This window comes from Pelmatolapia mariae, linkage group LG23 (genome assembly GCF_036321145.2).
Source record: "Pelmatolapia mariae isolate MD_Pm_ZW linkage group LG23, Pm_UMD_F_2, whole genome shotgun sequence".
Taxonomy (NCBI): domain Eukaryota; kingdom Metazoa; phylum Chordata; class Actinopteri; order Cichliformes; family Cichlidae; genus Pelmatolapia; species Pelmatolapia mariae.
The window spans coordinates 22566310-22585873 of record NC_086246.1 but is presented as its reverse complement, the minus strand read 5'-3'; the positions used below and the strand labels follow the sequence as shown (position 1 = coordinate 22585873).

The window sequence follows — 19564 nt, the reverse complement described above, 5'->3', positions numbered from 1 at the left end:
GTGCTGAACATGACTGCTAAATAATTCATCGTAGCTTCATCTCACATTACAATATTTTTCTCCACTGGAAGTGTTAGGACTTCTGCAATATTCAAAAATATACATTCAGGGATGTTGGGCTAAATGCTAACATTGTCATGACCAAGACGGCATGATGATGGTAGCAATTAGCTTAAAGTACCAAATACCATATGGACAAAAGTATTGGGCCACACATTTTAATTTTAAATTCAGATGTTTTCAAGTCCATTGCCACTGGGTTATAAAATCCGCACTTAGCCATGCAGTCTGCCTTTACAAACATTAATGAAAGAATGCATGGTTGTAAAGAGCTTCCAGAGTTTGGTAATAGGATGCCACAGTTTATTTCCGAGTTTATTTCTAAACATTATTCCTTCCTAGATATTTCACAATCAGTTGTAAGTGGTATTATTGCAAAGTAGAAGTTTTAAGGAACCACAGCAATGCTCTGCTGACTCAAAAGCTGCAGCACTTTAAACCTCCTTTAGTATTAACATAAGCATCAAAAATGTGCACCAGGCGTTTTGTTGCATGAATTTCAGTGGCCGAGCAGCTTCTCTCAGTCCGAGATGACAGGCTTCCAGCATCTTACTGCAGTCTTTTAGTGTAATAAAATTTCCCATATTCGCACTCAACCTCGGTCAGGAATTATTTTTGCACTCAAAGTAACCTTAGGCTACATAGGCTACACCTTTTAGGCCTTGAGCTTGGCATTGTGGCGATGTGATCTACTGTATAGGGATTTTTCAGCTTTATTGAAGCCATTAGAAGAGCTACACCAAAAATGTAAACTTTGTGGTGGTTATAGCATTCATTGTTAGATTTTATAAATCTCTGTATACACTGGGTCCAACTAGGTAATGTTAGAATATGTTACTCTGAAAGCAAATTAAATTGGTGGACTGATGCGTCAACACTGCACTGAGGAAAACTGATTGTGGTTTGTGCTAAGCTGTAGTGCACAGGACACTGTATTAAGAAAGGTGTGTATAAACCTTCAGATTTGAGCAGTTGTAATATAGTGCTGCTGGTCTTGGAGATGTTAAAGAATTACATCATAGCACATCATGAAATGGCAGCACCAACAGTCAGTGTCCCTCGTGCTGAGCTGCTGCCTCAAAGCTTCACTGGCAACGAAATGCAGACTTAGCCATTATGACAGTTTTCCAGGGATGTGGTTTCCCCCACATTTCATAAATATCCACAGTGCTACCATAAAGCAGAACTGTAAATGTAAAGCTTATTTGTCTTTTTAAGCGCACATGTAAATTATCTGTCCTGCCTTCCATTCCTGGTCACTGGATTAACTCCAGGAACAACTCTTGGTTTGTTCCAGGTTTTTGCAAAGTTGTTCAATAAAAAGCGATAGTAAAAGTAAAAGACCTGGGCTAGGTCATGGGAACAAAAGTATTGGATGTTTTGTTTTTTTATAGGGGATTTTCCTCCTGTTCCTAAAGAACACTGATTTATTGCTAACATTATTAGTGAATACATTAATTATTATTATTACATTCATTTGGTGACACTGAGTGGCTTGAGTTGGAAGGAGGCTGGCTGTCCGTCGATATCTCATACTATCAGTTCAAGGGAAAAGATTTGCTCGCTCCTCGTGTACTTCCCCTCTGCTGGCTGAAATGATTTAACCTCCTAAGACCCGAACTCTTTCATGGCATTCATTTTTAATTTCTCTTTGCTATTTGGGCTGATTGGAACCTGACGAATGTAAAAACAAAGAATTACCTGATTTTTTTTTTCTTTTACCTGATTTTTGTTTCTGAGAAAAATGAGATCCACATATGAGGACATTTGTTTTAAATTTCAATAGAACAGTGGCAGTATAATGTCCTCGTGAGTGGATATCAGGCCCTTGTAGAGCAAAATTTTGTATTTTGGTCTAGACAACCCAAAATGTGATGTCCACATATGTGGATGCCAGGTCCTAGGAGGTTAAGAGGACCTCTCACTCCAAAGAAAATGTCAACACTGACTCAGAAAGACACTCATATCACCGCGACAGTGAAGCAATTGGAGATGGCAGCTATTGTTTAAGAAAGAAATCAGCATCAGCTGTAATTCTGGCTTCAGCTTGATACAATGCACATGTTTGGAGTCGCTGCCTGTTGGAGGTCAATGAAACATGAAGTGCAGGTTAGAATGGCTGTCCTGCAACAGTTTGATTTACATCACTTCACATATAAACATCTACTTCAAGAAGAACTTCAGAGCTTGACTACTTTTGTCCATGTAAATGAAGCTCCAGGAAGCCTTCTGGGTTTCTAAAATCTGGTAAGCGTTCTAAAGTGATGCCACTTGAGACGAGGTCAGTTGTGCTGAAGACTTTAAGTATCCTCATGGACCCTGTTTTAAACACAACAAGAGAATAGCGCAATAAAAATCTGCTGTAATGCAGTTGAAGGGCGTCCAGAATCTTTTAAATCAGACATTATAAATTATAGAGTGACACTGACGCCCTTTCCCTTAACCCAGAGTGAGATTTCCTGTATTTGCTATCAGATTATAGGTCACCAGATTTCTCCAAGGAAACCAGCATAAACACAGTCAGACACTTCCATGCTGAAGCAAATTGTGATTGCCATTTTTGGGGGGACTGCCAGTTTTCTGACTGACTGCCCAACTTCTCTTGGTAGTTCGTGCACTGACCTCTCTCGCTCCTGCTCCAGCAGGTTGGTGAACTCGTCACTCTTTTTTATGAACTCCCCGTGGTTCCTCTTCTCATCTTCCAGCTTGTACAAGGTCTGCTTGTGTGATTGTTCCACCATCAGCAGCTGCTCTAGCATCCGCCGGTGCGTCTCCCTCTGCTTCTCCACTAGCTTATCCAGCTGTGATGGGAGCAAATAAAAAAACATCTGTCATGTCTGGACTGTACTGCATTGCTTGGACAGTGGATTAGTAGATTAGAGATTTTGAGTGACTGTTTGTTACCTCTGCCATGGGTTTTTCATAGATGTCTTCCTGGAAGACGTCACACTTGCCCTGGATGGCGTCTCTCTGCAGAGCTTGCAGGACCTTCTGTGGTGTGACAAAACCATATTTGGCCTCCAGCAGGGCCAAGTCGATCTTCTCTGCCTTCAGCACTGTGATCACCTCATCTCTGGCCTGCAGTGAGGGAAGAAAAGGAATGTGGCTGGTTTGAACTTCGTATTGCAGGATTAATATGCAGTGGAATAAACTGTTTTCCTGCTAATGTGCAGCAGCAAGACAGCAAGAGTCTACGTTCTGCAGTTACCACGGATTGTATGGAAACATTGTGGAGCACTGTTGAAGTAAACTGACAAATATATTAGAAATTTTGATTTTTGTGCATACATCCACCTTCTGCCATTTATTTGTGTCTACATCACAGGGACAGTAGTCTAAAGAGAAAAGCCCAGACCTCCCTATCCCTGCCCACCTCCTCTAAATTGGCAGATAAATCACAGAAATATTGAGCATTTTTCACTCATTAACATGAGCCAAACTGATTAAATCTAACAAGAAAGGAAACAGACCAAGGCTAAACACCACCATTTACAGGATTACTGTTTCCTGTATAGATTCACATGCCAGAAACCCACACAAGGGTTTTCTCTGCGGTGAAACACACTAAGTTTCAGAAGCTATGCAAGCTATAGAGGGCCAGTGAGGGACCCAGAGTGAAGGCTGAGTGAATGTCGAGCCCAACAGCCAGACTCTTAACTTCAACAGGTAACAAGCAGGTGAGCAGTCAGGCTGCAGACTCCCTTTCTACCTGTTCACATTTCTAAAGCCGAATCACTGTGGAGATTGCTTTTTTGTGCTGGTTTTCATCTTTGCTTTGTGCACCCAGCTTTGTATTCTACTAAGAGAAAGATCTTAGAGATGTGTGTGTGTCTGCATTAGGGATTTGTGTTGGTGTGTGGGGTTGTAGCCTCAGATTTATATTGTTAAATGGTGATTATGAGACAGTGTGTTTCAGTTGTTTCACAAAGTACCATTAGAGTAATGTAACCAGTAGTAGAAAGAATTACTTTTTACCAGGAGTAATTAAGTTAGGTACTGTATTACTTTCAAGAAAAGTGTTCAGTGTTATATTTGTAAAAAAAAAAACTTTTTTGAGTAATGACTCCAACACTGATCACAACAAAGAGGAGAAATACCTCAACAGACCGGAAAACATTTGACCCACAGCATGCAATTCATTTTCACGAGTGTCATTTCTTCATTGCTGCTTAGCAATGGTGGTGACTCTCAAAATGGAGCCAATCAGAATCGATAAGGGAATCGATAAGGAATCAAATGAATAACTGATAGTAATAATGGAATCAATATAAATTCTTATCAGTTTCCACTCCTACTGCCAGGCGATTCTTGGCTCTAGTGTAGGAAACAGGAAATAGCCTCAGCTGTCAGCTCTGTTAACACAGACCAACTTGAGAGCGCACTAAGCCAGGGGCTGGTGCTATGTCTGCAGGCCTATCTGCTGCTTTAATGGTTATATGTTGTCTGGGCTAAATCCACATTACCCTAGTCATCTCTACTGTTTGGGTTACCTGTAGCTCTCCTTCAAGCAAACTCAGAAGAAAGACAAGGTCATCACGGGAAAGGTCCCTGCCCTTCTCCCTTCGACCACCCTTGGCAGCGCCGCTGGCACTGCTGCTGCACCCACTTCCTCCTGCGCTGGTGCTCTTCTTGGGAGTCTTGTTGTTCCTCTGAATGGTGCCGGTGTCGTCTGGTGGCTCGCGGTGTCGACCGCGACGCTCTGCCCTTCCAGAGGGCTCGTCTCGCTCTGCAGATCTCTTGCGAGTGTCTGCCTGCTGCGTCAGCTTGGCCTTGGTTACGTCCTCCAGACTGTTGCTGCGGGATCGCATGTTCGTCTACCTGTTCAGTGAAAGAGAGGAACACGCTTGTTACTGTCTGTATGCAGATAAATGTACATTTATATATTTGTCTTTTCTGTCATTCGTCTTTGCATAAAGTCAAGAGAAACGGAAAAGAAACTGAACATATAAAGTGTCTGACAACTGATTTCATTCATGACCTTCAATTAAAGGACAATGTCACAATGTCATCTTTTACATTGATTTTCTGGGCAAATATTTTAGGCCAAGGGTGTCAAACATAAGGCTCAGGGGACAAAATTGGCCAGACAAAGACTTCAACTCCAAAAAACTCAGATGGGCAGTTTTGAAACAAGTGAAGGATTGCATAGTTTTGACCTTTAACTGTATTTTCATTAGTTTTACAGCTTTTCCCCCATGGCCATTCATTCATATTACAACAGACAGTAATAGATAAGTAATTAAACAACAAAAACCTTTCTGTTTTTTTTTACTACAACGATCCACATTATTATTATTATTATTATTATTATTATCATTATTATTATTATTTTAAAAGAGGACATCTGTGATGCCTCAAAGGCCTCAAAGGCATTTACACTATTCTGTATTTCTTTTCAACTACAGTTTTCATCGCTTGTCAAATGAAGATTCTGAGAGTAAAAGGTCAACTCTACTCGGACTCCTGTATTCATTGACAAAGGTTTAGCTAGGTGTTTAATCAGAGTTGCTACACTCTGCAACAGAACACTACAACATCTTCTGTGAATTACCACAAAAAGTTTAATGGCATGTCATGGCAACAAGCTACCAGAACTTCTTCTGTAATTTTACACATTTATTACGTATAATTTTTTGCGTGTCATGGCGACAGCTTTCTTTCATTTACTACAGTAGCTTTGTTGCAGGAAATCTGAGATGTACATTAGGACTTGCACTTCTTTCTCTAATACAAACACATCTCAGGGATTAAGGGTGTAGTTAAACTTCTTTATACCAAAAGAAAGGGGAGTCTCACTGGTCCGGCCCACTTAAGATCAAAGTGGGCTGTACAGTGAGTTTAACATCCCTGATTTAGGCCTTAGTGGGTAATGGTGCCATTTAAGAGTCCTCCTCGAATGCTTGACGGGTGCACTTGCAGGACTGGTTCTGCAAGCATATTTAAAGAGGGCAGAGGAACAATGAAAATAGTCCACCAGAAGTGCTCATTCAATGACAGGAAAAGTATTTAAGAGGGGACCTTTCTCATCAGTGTCTTGTCTTTATCCTGAAGCATGTTTTTATTAACATGCTGGACTCCGCAGGGGGATCTCATCACACACAGCAGATGTAACCTGTCATCGTCCAGAAGTAGGTCATAAACTAGACCTGCATCCAGTTCCATATTTGCAATGCGTACAGCGCGGCGGCATGTCGTCATTCCCTGCTGTGTTATTACTAGTCACTCAGTGGAATTGATTCATCATCACCATGTCGTACCACCGGCCACAAAGCCCGATTAGTCCACCAATTTTCTGACAGCACCAGAACCGTTTTTGGACCCTGGACCTTTAGTCCTGTCACAGCGAATTACCCAGAACTGGCAGCTGGTGAATTTTCCCAGAAAGTGCTTTATTTATTTATTTTTTTTTTTTTACCTAAAAAAAGCAGCCAAAATCAGTCAGACCCCTGAGTTCTGTAGTCTTAATGTGTACCTACTCTGTTAGTTTTACATATGATGATAGGTGGGCCCAGAGTGTGGTTAGAAAAAGGGTTAACATTAGGGTAGATGATGTTGTGTGCTATGAATAAAAAGCATCGTGGCTACCTACCAAGGTCTGTTTGGCATATACAGTGTGCCTTTGTGGCATCTGGTTTATGAATGGGCTATTCAGGGGCTCATTGACTATGACAAATCAAACTATGATAAATAGATGAATGCAAGCTACAAGCTTGAAGGCAAAGAAACCCCTTTGAAAGCTCTTTTGCCAAGTAATTTATTACTTTTTCAGCATTATGCTCGGCTAAAGTAAATATATTCAAAAGACAAACCAGAACTGAAACATGCTGAGACTCATTTGTGTTTGATGTGAGAGAGAATAAGCTGCCCAAAGGCATTACATCATAATTCATCCGGCTCCACTCACATCAAAATGAGTCCAACTAACTGAGCTCAAAAGTGGCAGTTCTGGCTAACAGACATATTTCACAACAGTATACTTGGTTACATTTATTTTGTCATTTGTAACTGAGCAACATAACATAATGCAATACTGTACTCCTGGTAAATAGATATGAAAGGGACAGTGACAGAAATACTGGGATTAGAGTATGTTGATTTTCTTTGAAGGGGAACCAACTAAAGCAGCTCGAAATGACAGCAAGGACAAGAAAAAGGGAGGTAAGATGCTATTAATAAACAGTTAATAACAGAACAAGTCATATATATATAGAACAAGTTTTATATATATATATATATATAGTACTGTGCAAAAGCCTTCAGCCGCCCTTCATTTCTTTATAATTTGCTAGAAAAATCTGAGATATGTGCAGGGATTTATTGAAACATGTGCAAACATACATGATTTTTTTTTATGTTTGCCTGATTTGTAGGTCAGATTTACATGGCTTAACACACAAAAAGATTATCTGAAAATGGTCAGGTACAAGGACTGGACTGAAAATGAGTGAAAAAGCAGCCAATGTCCAAAGAAAAATGTTAAAAGACCTTCAGAAAATCTGGAGGTCTGACTCATTGGAAGCAATGAAGGTTAGGTCAAACCTTTTGTACAGTACTATATGTAATGAAATACTAAAAGTCCATCTTTCATCTACATTGTGCTGTACTTAAGACACGAGTAAAGAATGACAACATATCTGAAGGAGACTGTCAGCTGGGCACCGCTGAATGCCAAAAGTCAAGGTGTCAGAGTATAATCATTCCAGCGCCCGCTGTTCTATCATATCCTCTTAGTGTTTAGATTTCAGACACAGTTTGCAGTAAAAACATGTTGTAGCTTTTTGCTTCTTTATACGATTTAAAACTGTCTTTAAACTGCAGATTAAAACGAGTAGAGTCAGCCAACATCTGAGCTTACCACAATCGTATCTTACATGTTTTTTTTAAACATCAAGGCAAAATGTTTGTGTAGGTGTGTGCCCCATTTTTTAAAGCTCCAGTCAGAACAGCTGAGTCACTGACCATATCCCACTGCAGGCTTAAGAAAATATGGTTTTTAAGAGGATTCCCACATTGTTAAGTGGCTTCAAAATAAAGATAAAAAATCCTTTTAATACAGTCAGGTACAAGGACTGGACTGAAAATGAGTAGCCTGGAGAACTGTTGCTCAAGACCACTTTAGAAGTTACAAGAAAGTCTGACAGCTCAGAAGCAAAGTATGAAGAAATGAGGGGTAGATCAGAACTTTTAATTACAGTACAACACTGTGCAAGAGTAGTTTTAGGTGTTTCAGAGTCATTTACGTTAAATTTTATCTCAAGTTGCCTGACCAGGAAAGCCACTGCATTCACTTCACCTATAATAAAACTCCAGTTTCCTCTTCCATTTGTGTTAAATACAATTCTACTGGAAGCTGTTGTTAAATACAATTCTACTGGAAGCATTTTACATCTACTTAGAAAACAGAAGATCAACTTTAGGGCTGTGCATTCGTATTAAAAATTACAGATCACATTAGCTTTTAAAAAAACAACAACAACACACATACCATGAAAGTTACAAAAGTTATTATTTTAGCCTACGTCATTCCAGCGTTGTACTCCTACATCATCACACCAGGATGTCTGGCCCAACAGCCATATGTTTGAGTGTGGCTCAGCTACACCTGCACAGCTTATTTGGAGATACCCCAGCTACACCTAGGCTTGTGATCTGTCCCCATGTGCGCTCTGTTTGAACTGTATCTGCTTACTATTTAACACAAAGTTCAAGTCATATTTTTAATCCTAATACGGCCCAATTGGAACACAGAAAGAAACAGTGTGTTTGACTCGACTCCTGCAGTTCGTGTCCAGCCTCTGTGTGAGGCCCTCTGACAGTTTATGAGTAAGAAAGATGGCTGGCTGATTGCATTGTGCACACTCTAGGCAAGGCGCCACATGATTCAGAGCTGAGGTAATTCCCTGCAGTCTAAGACAGACTCCACATCGGCTTACTCAGAGATCTGGGCTACAGGCGATAGACAGAGCTCTTCGAAATGTGTGAGCAAGTGTGTCTGTGAAGAATTAAGTAATGTGCTTGCAATATGTAAAGCAAACATGCGGTTCAGCCTGTGTCATCAGAACAGTAAGTGTCCTAATGAAACGCAGCTATTAGTCACTACAGCACAACTGCAGCCTGTTCAAGTTCACAAATGCAAGATACATATTTGGTGCTGGAGAGCGCAGATTTGATCTGGGATTGCGCAACAAATCCAAGGGTCACAGACATGTAAAGCCCTGCTGGGATTCTTACATGTGCAAGTATCACGTATCTGCAAAATTTCCAAGATGGATCAGAAATACATCACATAGTTCATAAAAAAAAATGAAAATGTTCACTGAGGGAACGGGAAAATAGCTCAGGATCAGATCGGATCTGATGTTTCTCCAAATCAGTCCCCTGCAGTCCTGGTGGGAGTCAAATAAATTAGTTTTGAGATCAGCATTGTATCTCGGGTGAGTGATGACCCTGATTTTTCTGATCTGTATTATTGGTTACAGGAAGCCAAGATGAAAGAAGAGAAATCTTTGGAAACATTCAAATGGGTGTGCGAAAGCAAGCCGGCCAGCTGTGCTGATGTATTTTTAAACAGATGGGAAACTAATTTGTTTGACTGTAGTTACACAGCACAAAACACCTTTCTTTTTTCTTTTTAAATTTAAGGGGGTAAAAAAACAAACAAAACGATTTGATGGAGCAGACTTCAGCTGATCGATGCGATAACACTGGAGTTTATCGCCGTTAACTGTTAAAATCCCATCATCTGCTCTGCAGCATCAGCAGCACCATCCAAATCTAAATAAACACAGGATGTAAATAGACTTTGGAAGGCAGCAGTGCCAAGAGAAAGCAAAGCTTACAAACAAAGCAAGAAAAAACTAACAAAAACAAAAAAAAAGATGCTGTTTGGAAATTTCTTTCAGGCCTTCCTTCACCTGAGGAGTCGGAAAAACAATAGCTCTTAAAAGCTGGTGTGAGGCCATATTTTCTCCATGACATTGTTATTGTCAGCAGAGAAGGTGTGAAGACCAAGTTCCGGTAACTGGCCACCATGTGTGGACAGAAACCTCGGATAACCCTGTCAGGACCATTTTAGTGATTGAGTTTCTATATGGGGGGCGTAGGAGGGTTAGCCTGGGTTTGAATCCACCATCTGGCCGGGGCCGTTCTCTGTGGAGTCTGCCTTTGTTACCCCTGTGATGGACTGGTTACTCGTCCAGGGTGTTCCCTGCTTCTTACCCTATGGTAGCTGGGATAATCTCCAGCACCCCCGTGACCCTTGATTGGATAAGTGGAAGAGAATGAATGGATGGGTGGGAGTTTCTGTTATCCTCTGTGTATGGCCAAAGTCTAACTGGGGAAAACTTTGACTGTGTTCGAAGCCGAAAACCAGTTCAGACCTGTCAATATTTCAGATGAAGTCATCGTATTATCCAACTGTCAACCTGCTGAAGCTATCGTGTTTCTACCTGTGATTCTCATATAATAACAACAGATCACCATTTCCATCTGCCAAAGTGCTTATTGACACAAACAGCATGAATGAACGGGCGTGCGACATGTGTGAAACTGCCCAGGGATAACTTAACCGCGCTTTGTCCTCTCACTAATCCCATCCACCCAGAGTAAGGCGTGCTTGTCAGCGCGCTTTGAATAAACTCTGCTCGTTTTTCATTTTGCAAGCAAAGATCAGCGCCAGGAGTTGATGTTATGATTAACAGGTGCTCAGATCTTATGCAACAGAGTTGGCCGCTCAGTGTGCTTTTTGGCAATAAAGACAAACACACTAAAAGAGAATAATTCAAGCACAAACACAATTGGACAGAGAGGGAGAATTAATAGGTGTGTGTGCGTGTCTGTGTGTGTTTGGTTTAAACATCTCAACAGCTTCTCATTTTTAGGTGTGTATACACTTACATGTGGGTGTGTACCCACACACAGAGCCCATGCTGGCACAGCTTCCTGATATAATTCGGCTAAGTGGTGTTTTGAGCTAAACAGTGTGTAAGCTAAAACAACAACAATCTTAGTTTTCCAGCTTGTAGACATAGACTGTATATAAAAGATGGGTGTGAACCACCATGACACCACCTGTTGGTTGGTGAAGGTGTCGTCTTAGTATTTTGAAGTTAAATGTGACGATCGACGACTAACCGTGAAGCTGAGGGGAGCTGCAGGCTCACACAGTAGTGGATTTTCCATCCCCACACAGCCCCGCCCTAAATCACGAGCTGCTTTATCATCTTTGGGAGCAGACTTCACTAAATGAACATGGCACAGAGTTAATGTAGAGGTGAAGTGGGTGCATCCAACTATATACCACTAAAGAAGTCTTTACTGAGGTCATTAGTAGGGATGGGTACCGATATCGTTCTGACATAAACGGTAGTAACCAGACCGAAAAGCAGTGCACATTTCGGTGCTTTATTTCGGAGCTTTTTTTTTTTCCTGAGATGTCATACACTTTGGATTCTAGCCAATAATTTTACCTTTCCAAGGATAGTAGGCGGGCTCAGGTACGTACGTTCTTTTAGAGCAGAGCTACAGATTAAAAATGCCCAAGGCAAAGCGGTCAAAAGTCTGGCTGTGCTTCACAGCAAAAGATGCAAACTCAGCAGCCTGCAACAAGTGCTTTAAGCTGATACTGTGCAAAGGAGGTAACACCTCGAATCTGAGGAAATACCTGGCGACGCATAGCGTTTTTTTAAAAGCCGAGAAATGCACCGTATTTGATAGCTTGCTGCGATACCTCACACCGAGCACATCTATTGCGGGTGTGGTGCCTGTTATCGTACCCGGAGTTAGCAACATCCCCCAAGAACCCGAAGAGGAAAGTCCTTGCCCCTATCCCTGCCAGTGTAGCAGAAATGATGACGGATGATGATGGCAGCAGCAGCCGTTCTTCTCTGGGTGAGTAGCTTAATGTTGTTCGTGTGTAATTTACGTTGAGTAGGCTAACCACGTTATTAAATTAATGCATGTAAGGTGAACTAGCAAACACCATCGTTGTTACATGCGGCTGTCTTCTTGTCTTCAAAGTTTGTGTTTTCCAATGTTTAAGCACCGGTTCCAACCAAAGAAGGTATGTTGTATCAACAGAAAAGGCTAGCTTGGTTATCATTTTGCAGAAAAAAAGAGACTGCTAAAAATAAAAACATAAGAGGTTTTTGGACAAAGTTTGTGTTCTCCATTCTTTAAACACCGGTTCAAGCACCTTTTAAGCACCGGCACCGTTTCAAAAGTACCGGTTTGGCACCAGTATCGGATAAAACCTAAACGATACCCATCCCTAGTCATTAGTCCAGTGAGCAATGGGGGTCACTTTCTCATCAACCTCTAAGCAGCCAGAGTCATTTCCCCCTGCTAACTATCTGAAAGAATGACATTTTAAAATACATTTATTTACACAAGAGCATAGCTGATGGAAATTTTATTAATTTTGTGGGTATCTGGGCATCAATTAAATAAATAATTAGTGGACAAATTTACATTTAGGCCTATAACCATTAATACCAATTAGCCTAACCCCATGTATGTTTTTGGACTGTGGAATTAGGCCAGAGTGCCTGTTTATGTCAGTGGTTGTGTGTGAAGGCGAGGAAGAGAAAACCCAAACGCAGGACTCACGGTGCAGGGTGATGATGTTTTTGTGACAGGTGAGACCTGAGTCTGGGAACCGCCCCTGGTTGGTGGAGCTGGTTTTTGTCCCTTTCATAAGCTCAGGTGTGGGCAATTAGGTATTCTCTAGCAAACCTGAAGCAGCAAATGCTTGGTCCAAGCCGGGCAAGTTGGCACTTTTAACTTATTTTTATGCAAGCTTGATGCGGGCCCCCTAGCCTTCTTGGAACGGTAGGTCAAAGCAAATGTAACACTTGAGTTCTGGCTCTTTGGCAGAGATTTCAAGTATTTGCACCCTTGTAGTTGAGAAACATTGCGCTACTCCGGTAGAGAGACGTGTAGTGGAGTCCGCCGCCACTGACCAATATTTATTAGGTTGTGATGCGAACTTGTGGACAGGTAACTAAAACAACACAGTTGGAGGGATACTCCCGCTGCATTTTACTGTCCAGCGTAAGTCATCTCCTGCTTTTATTTACAGAGTACCGAGCTGCTGCTTTGCCGAGTAGATTAATGGCTGTGGGCAAAGGACCCAACAAATCAGTGTATTTTAATTTGTTTTAACCTGGTGTACTTCAACAGATTGTGACGGCTGCGGCTGTCGATTGTGTTTGCTTCTTGTTTTATTTTTCTGTATCGGTAGGCACCGCAGATATTGATTGTCTTTTTGTGTTTTACCCTTTATATATATATATATATATATATATATATATATATATATATATATATATATATATATATATATCGTTGTAGACAGTGAAGACCCTGTGTGGAAAACAAATCCTTTTTTGTCATGCCGCTTTTTGCATGCACCGCGGTGGGCCTGAGTGAAGATGGCACTGAAGATTTGCCTTTTTTTATAGTGTTTTGCCCAGTGGGGTTCAGTGTGAGTTGCTGTCCCTTTTAACGTGTGTGATATGTTGATTTGTTTTTAACAGGTTCCCCGCAGCGCTTATCCTGTCTCCCAGGCAATCATACAATTTTATCGTTTTTACCGTACTTAATAAAGTAAAGCTTTCAATTGTTTTTAGGTGCCGCTGTTACACGTTTACTTTTATTTTGTATTAAAATTAAACCCATTTTAACTGACTGTGTGCCTACGGCTCTGTCCTATCTTAAATAGGTACCTACCACGGGTCATGAACAGAGCAGGAACGAAAGGACTGACTGAAAGACTGAATGGCTGGCTGAACTGAACACACGTGGGAACGACAACGTAACTGAAAACACTGGGTCACTGACCCAGGAACCCTGACAGTTTACAGCAGACACTGGGAGAACATGCATTAATATGAACCCAGGACCCTCTTGCTATACTAACCACCCCACCATGAACTGGCCACAGGGTGAAAATTTAATGTTATGTCTTTTTATATTTTTGTTTTTGAATGCTCTTAATTTGAAAAGTTAGTATTATTTCTTGTTGTCTTTATAGATCACACCAAAATGAATAAACAAAATTTTTTAAAAAGTTTCTCAGTAGAAACAATGCGAAGTAACAAAGTTGTGGCCCAAGCTCACAACCCTTCACATGAACTTCACCATGCAACAACTGAAATTGAATTTAGATGTACAAAACCATAAATAGTTAACGTCCAGCAATATTAGTTTAAGTGGTGAAAACATTGTGTGAGATGTCTGTTCACAACCAAAAACAAATGCATTTGATTTCTCTTTTGCAGTAATCTGCTCTCAATTTGTAATCTATTCTATTTGGAAACAATGTTGACATTCTTTCGGTTTTTGTAGACAACAACAAGCAGTTTTGTTGGGTAGTCATCATCTGGGCACCCCAAGAGTCTGTTTTCAGTCTAATTCAATTCAGTTCTGTTTTATTTATATAGCAACAAATTGTAACAACAGTCTCTTCAACAAGTGTTTCAAGGTAAAGACTCAACAGTATTAGAAAGAAAACCCCAAAAATCAAACGCCCCACTATGACAAAACACATGGCGACAGTGGAAAGGAAAAACTCCCTTTTAACAGGAAAAACCCTCCAGCAGAACCAGGCTCAGAGAGGGGAGGCCGGGTGGGGAAAAGTAGAGACAGGAAAAAAGACAGACTGTGGAAGCGATCCAGAGATTAATAATAACTAATGATTAAATACAGAGTGGTGTATAAACACAGAGAGAGTTTATCGTAATCCATCCAACAGCTGTTGAAAAATGCCACGACATTAAAATTAATGGTCTAATATTACCACCAAGTCGTTGGCAGGGGATCCATCGGGTCCTCAGGGCTGCGTGGTGGGGCCTCCATGGATTGGGTTCACTCTCACCCATCGCATGAATGATTGATCTGATGGCGATGTGAGGGGACTGGCAGCCAGGTCAGTGTTGTCTCATGTCAGAGCTGCATTTGGAATTTGCCTGCTGCCACTGTGGAGTTGCATTGCCATGAGGCATGGAGTCGATATCTCCTTATATTGAACCCCTTTACCCCCGCTGCTATTATATTTTATAACACTGATCATTAGTTTTATGGGGATGATTTGCACCTTTTATTTGTTTCTTTTACTGCTTTTATGTATTGTGGACATTTTATGCTTTGCCTGTGCTTACTTTATGTCTACAGGATACCTGTATTTCCCTGAGGGGATTAATGAAGTGTCAAGCTATCTATCTATCTGTGAGCTTGTTTGGACATGTGGTGTGTTTCACAGTAAGACTCCAGGTTTACTTCACCTGTCAGTGGTTTTAATGTTGGGGCTGATCTGTCTGGAGCCAATGATGTACTTACAAACTGACAGACGAACACTGGCATCCATTCTGGTGTGGCGCTATTAATGAAAAGAGCTAAATTATTTAGTCATGAGTTCTCCCCCCTGCCTTTCCCGAGGCCCTTCCATTACCTTGTGCTCTCATTAGGCAAAGAGGACGATGGCCGAAGCCAAAAGCAGAGCTGTTACTGGAAACAGTTGGCAGTTTAGTCTTGTCTAGCAGAGACCACCAAGGTTTCTTTGACTTCCTACCAGGTCAAAAGGCTCATTCATTCAAAGAGTTTTTATGCAATGAACTCACCAAGCCAGCCAGCCAGGCAGTCACTAACTCATAAAGCCTTATAAGGCCAGTTATAATGGCCATTAAGTTATTTTATCACACATGTGAGTTCTTCAAAAAGCGATTAGGCTTATTATTATGGAGCTTTATGATATTAGGTCTTTTCTAGGACTGCTGGGACTCACAATCTTAGACCAGGCCTGTTCTGTGCCACATTAAGGCACGAGAAAAAAAGCCTTTCCCCAGATGTTATTTAAACTTTTAAGAAAACAACTCATCAGGACATCAGGACTCTCTCCTATAAGCATTTGGTATCCCTGAAAGATAAAAGAGGCCTTTTTTTTTTTTTACTGAAGTGATGACTTCACTTTTTATGTGTGTTGGAAGTGAAGCAGAGGAAAAGGGCCATTAAAGTCGCTGGGGTGAAAGGTGAGCAAACAGGTGTGCTACAAAGAGAAGGTACCTCACTCTTTTCCAGCCAAACACACACACACATACATTGAAATGCAAACAGCAAACTGGTGGCATGCGAGCAGAAATCTCGCAGACACGCACAGAACATATGCATGCGTGCACACACCCACCGCTGCAAAGACACATACACCGAGAAATTACAGAGAAAATTCCTGCAGCCTGACATCACGCCGCTGTCGGGATGATTGAGGGGAAGAGAAATGCAGATCAAAAGAGAGCAGAGAAAGGGAAGAGAGGGGTGGGAAAGATGGAGGGGCAGCAGTTTATCCTCTGGAGGATCTTCTGGTAGTGTGCAGCTTACTGAACAGAGTGTGGACTAAATCACCACTTAGAATCACTTTAAGAGGTAACCTTTCCCAAATCCCACTGGATTTGGATGGAACATACCCAGTGTTACTAAAAAAAAACCCAGCTTTTTTGCTTATCTTGGTTCCTAAAAAGTTTTGACACAGATGTTTTTCATTCAGCGCAAACAGAATTGTCTGTGTTAGCCAGGTTAGAGATTAAAATATACACCTCTAAACCAGCACTGGGAAAAATCATTTCAGCTTTGAGGCAGCAACAGGTTAGCTTACCTCAAAAGCTTTTATTAAAAAGAAACAACAGATGTTAAATGTGAGATTTCTGTAACTATAAGCTGTACAAAAACAGTCGTCCCCAGCACGAGGCTGCAACAACCGTGGATTTTGGCATGGTTGTTGGACTATTTCAGAAACTGTTGAACTACTGGGATTTTCCCACACAACCATCTCTAGGGTTTATATAGAAAGAGAAACCATTCAGTGAGCAGCAGTTCTCTGGGACAAAATGCTTTGCTGATGCCAGAGGTTAGAGGAGAATGACTGGGCTGTTTCAAATAACAGGGAAGCAAAAAAAAACCCTCAAAAAATCAACTCATTACTACCAAGCATTGTTGGGTAAGTTACTGTAAATTAGTAACTTAGTTATTACTAGTTACTTCTATCAAAAGTAACTCAGTTACTTCAAGTTACTCGGTACTTTCAAAGTAACGAGTTACTAGGGAAAGTAACTTTGGTTTTACTCAGAATTCTCTTGTTAATGTGTTGCTTCCCTAACTGGATACCCAGCAAGATTGCCAGTCTTCTAGCTTGTTTACATGTTAGCACTATCCTTCCACAAGTGCACTGTGCCACCTACCAACAGAAAGAAAAAAATAATGTGCATATTCCCACGAGAGAAATCACACGGCTGGACCGTCGTCGACTGTCGCCATGATTCTAGCCTACGTCACATGCGCTTTTTACATCCATCACAAAAACTGCAGTCTTGGTGCTTCCGATTGTACTCAGAACTCGGAAATTCTGCCTTCCGAGTAGGAAGATGTAGGCAACTCCAGACTGCAGATGAGCTGCATACAGGGCTGGACTGGGACAAAAAATCGGCCCGGGCATTTTGACTATAGACCGGCCCACTTTAATAGGAAAAACCATAAAGCCTTTGAATGAAAACAAACGCTGTTGTGACAGTGATGTACACTGTCTTGTTGGTATATATGTATCAATCTATCAATCGTTTGTTGTAAGATTCAGATAATTATTTATTAAAAGCTAGCTTTTAATAAAAGCTGTATGTTGTTTAGCGCGACATCCGCTGGTTTCCTCTTTCTGGCGCAAAGTGGGCGATAAACAAACAAGAGAGAAAAGCCGATCAGCTGATCATTGATCAGTTTCATGATTGAAGTAGCAACAGGAGAGGGAGGGGGAGAGAAAGAGAGAAAAAACAGCTATGCAGCGTAAAGACAAAGAATAACTCCAGCTTTGTGTCTTTTTCATTGTAGCTGAAGTACGGGACAAACTGTGTTCCTTTTCACCTCATTACGAACCGCGTAATATTTTCTCTGAATACGAGACGATTCCGTTTTTTACAGGACGGTTGGCAACTCTAATAACTAACCTTATGAACAAAATAAAGTTCAACATCAGTAACATCATAGCACCCACCCAGCAGTATATAAACTCTGTCATGCTAGCTAGTACGCAGTACCAGTTATTGTAACTGACTGTAAAAAGTCAGCACAACGAAAAAAAACTACACCTAAACTTGGTTTATAACTGACCCAGATAGACTGCAGGTCATAACTTCTTACCTGAAGTTCAGTTCACCTGACACTCGGACCGGTGTTGTGCCAAAAAGTGATTGTCTGCCAAAAACTGATTTCTGGTATTTGCCAAAAATGGATTGCTCGTATTTAAAATGCTATAAATAACTTGTTGGTCTATAATATGTGAAAGATATGTCCAGTGTTGGGAAGGTTACTTTTAAAATGTATTCCACTACAGAATACTGAATACATGCCCCAAAATGTATTCTGTAACGTATTCCGTTACGTTACTCAATGAGAGTAACGTATTCTGAATACTTTGGATTACTTAATATATTATCATGCTGTTTACAACTACGTGAATGTACTATTGCTGTGATTTATTACTGTTACTGAAGGTCCGCGGCTCCGAAACGTAGTAAAGGGACCTCTGGCTAATACGGTGGGTTCCCTGTCGGGCTGGTAGCCGAAAACTAGCTTTACTTTGTTGTGTGGGTCAACTTTGCTTGCGGGAGACAGAGAGAGGCGTTGAAAGGCTGCTCCAACGGAACTTCTTTTTTCCGGAGGAAAACACGAACACAGTGTACAGTTGAGTCTTAATAGCTTACTTACAAATGGGCTCGTCAGGCACTCTTCTTGGCTGCAGTGGTTATTATTATATTTACATGCTTCCAGCTCCCGTTTCTGCTCTGTGACAGCTCGGACTTTTCCTTTCTCTCCCTCCCTCGCTCACAGACACATAACGGGTATGGTAGTCCATTCTCGCTGCAGCACGGACTACACTGCCCATCAGGCTACATTCTTTAGAGCTATGTCTGTAGCATTCTGTCTATTAGCTTAGCACAACAACAACAACAAAAAGGCGCTCTCTCACCCAGGAAACACACAGAGAGAGAGGTCACCCTGTAACCATGGCAACCGTAACGCTGCCGCCTGGAACAACAGAACGTAGCTGTCAAACAATCCCAAACAATCCTGACCCGCCACAATATGAAACAGGGAAGTACCGCCGTGTAATCCATTTATTTCAACAAAGTAACTGTATTCTGAATACCACCTTTTTAAACGGTAACTGTAACGGAATACAGTTACTCATATTTTGTATTCTAAATACGTAACGGCGGTACATGTATTCCGTTACTCCCCAACACTGGATATGTCAAATGTATCCCACATGAATGATATCAAGTCATCTTGAGCCACAAACAACATTCATGTAACAAGGTAGAAGCCACAATCAGTTTTTGGCAGTGATTTTTATATATCCTTTATTTATGCAGTTAAATAAAATCTTATTGACATTAATAATGTTTTTTGTAAGAGTAATCTTGCCAAGACGACAGTAGAAACTGCAACAAATATTACAATAGTT

The 19564-nt window shown here is 41.1% G+C and overlaps 1 protein-coding gene across 1 annotated transcript in view; it reads right to left on the bottom strand.

Annotated features, from left to right (window-relative positions):
* Nucleotides 1-19564, bottom strand: part of filip1l (filamin A interacting protein 1-like) — an 89448-nt gene that overhangs the window by 51511 nt on the left and 18373 nt on the right. Inside the window, exons 2-4 of the mRNA XM_063466604.1 lie at nt 4551-4878; nt 2965-3138; nt 2683-2861 (exon numbers count right to left, since the gene is read on the bottom strand). Of these exons, the coding sequence (XP_063322674.1) occupies nt 2683-2861; nt 2965-3138; nt 4551-4868 (671 nt within the window). The 5' untranslated portion in view covers nt 4869-4878. The remainder of the gene's footprint in view (nt 1-2682; nt 2862-2964; nt 3139-4550; nt 4879-19564) is intronic.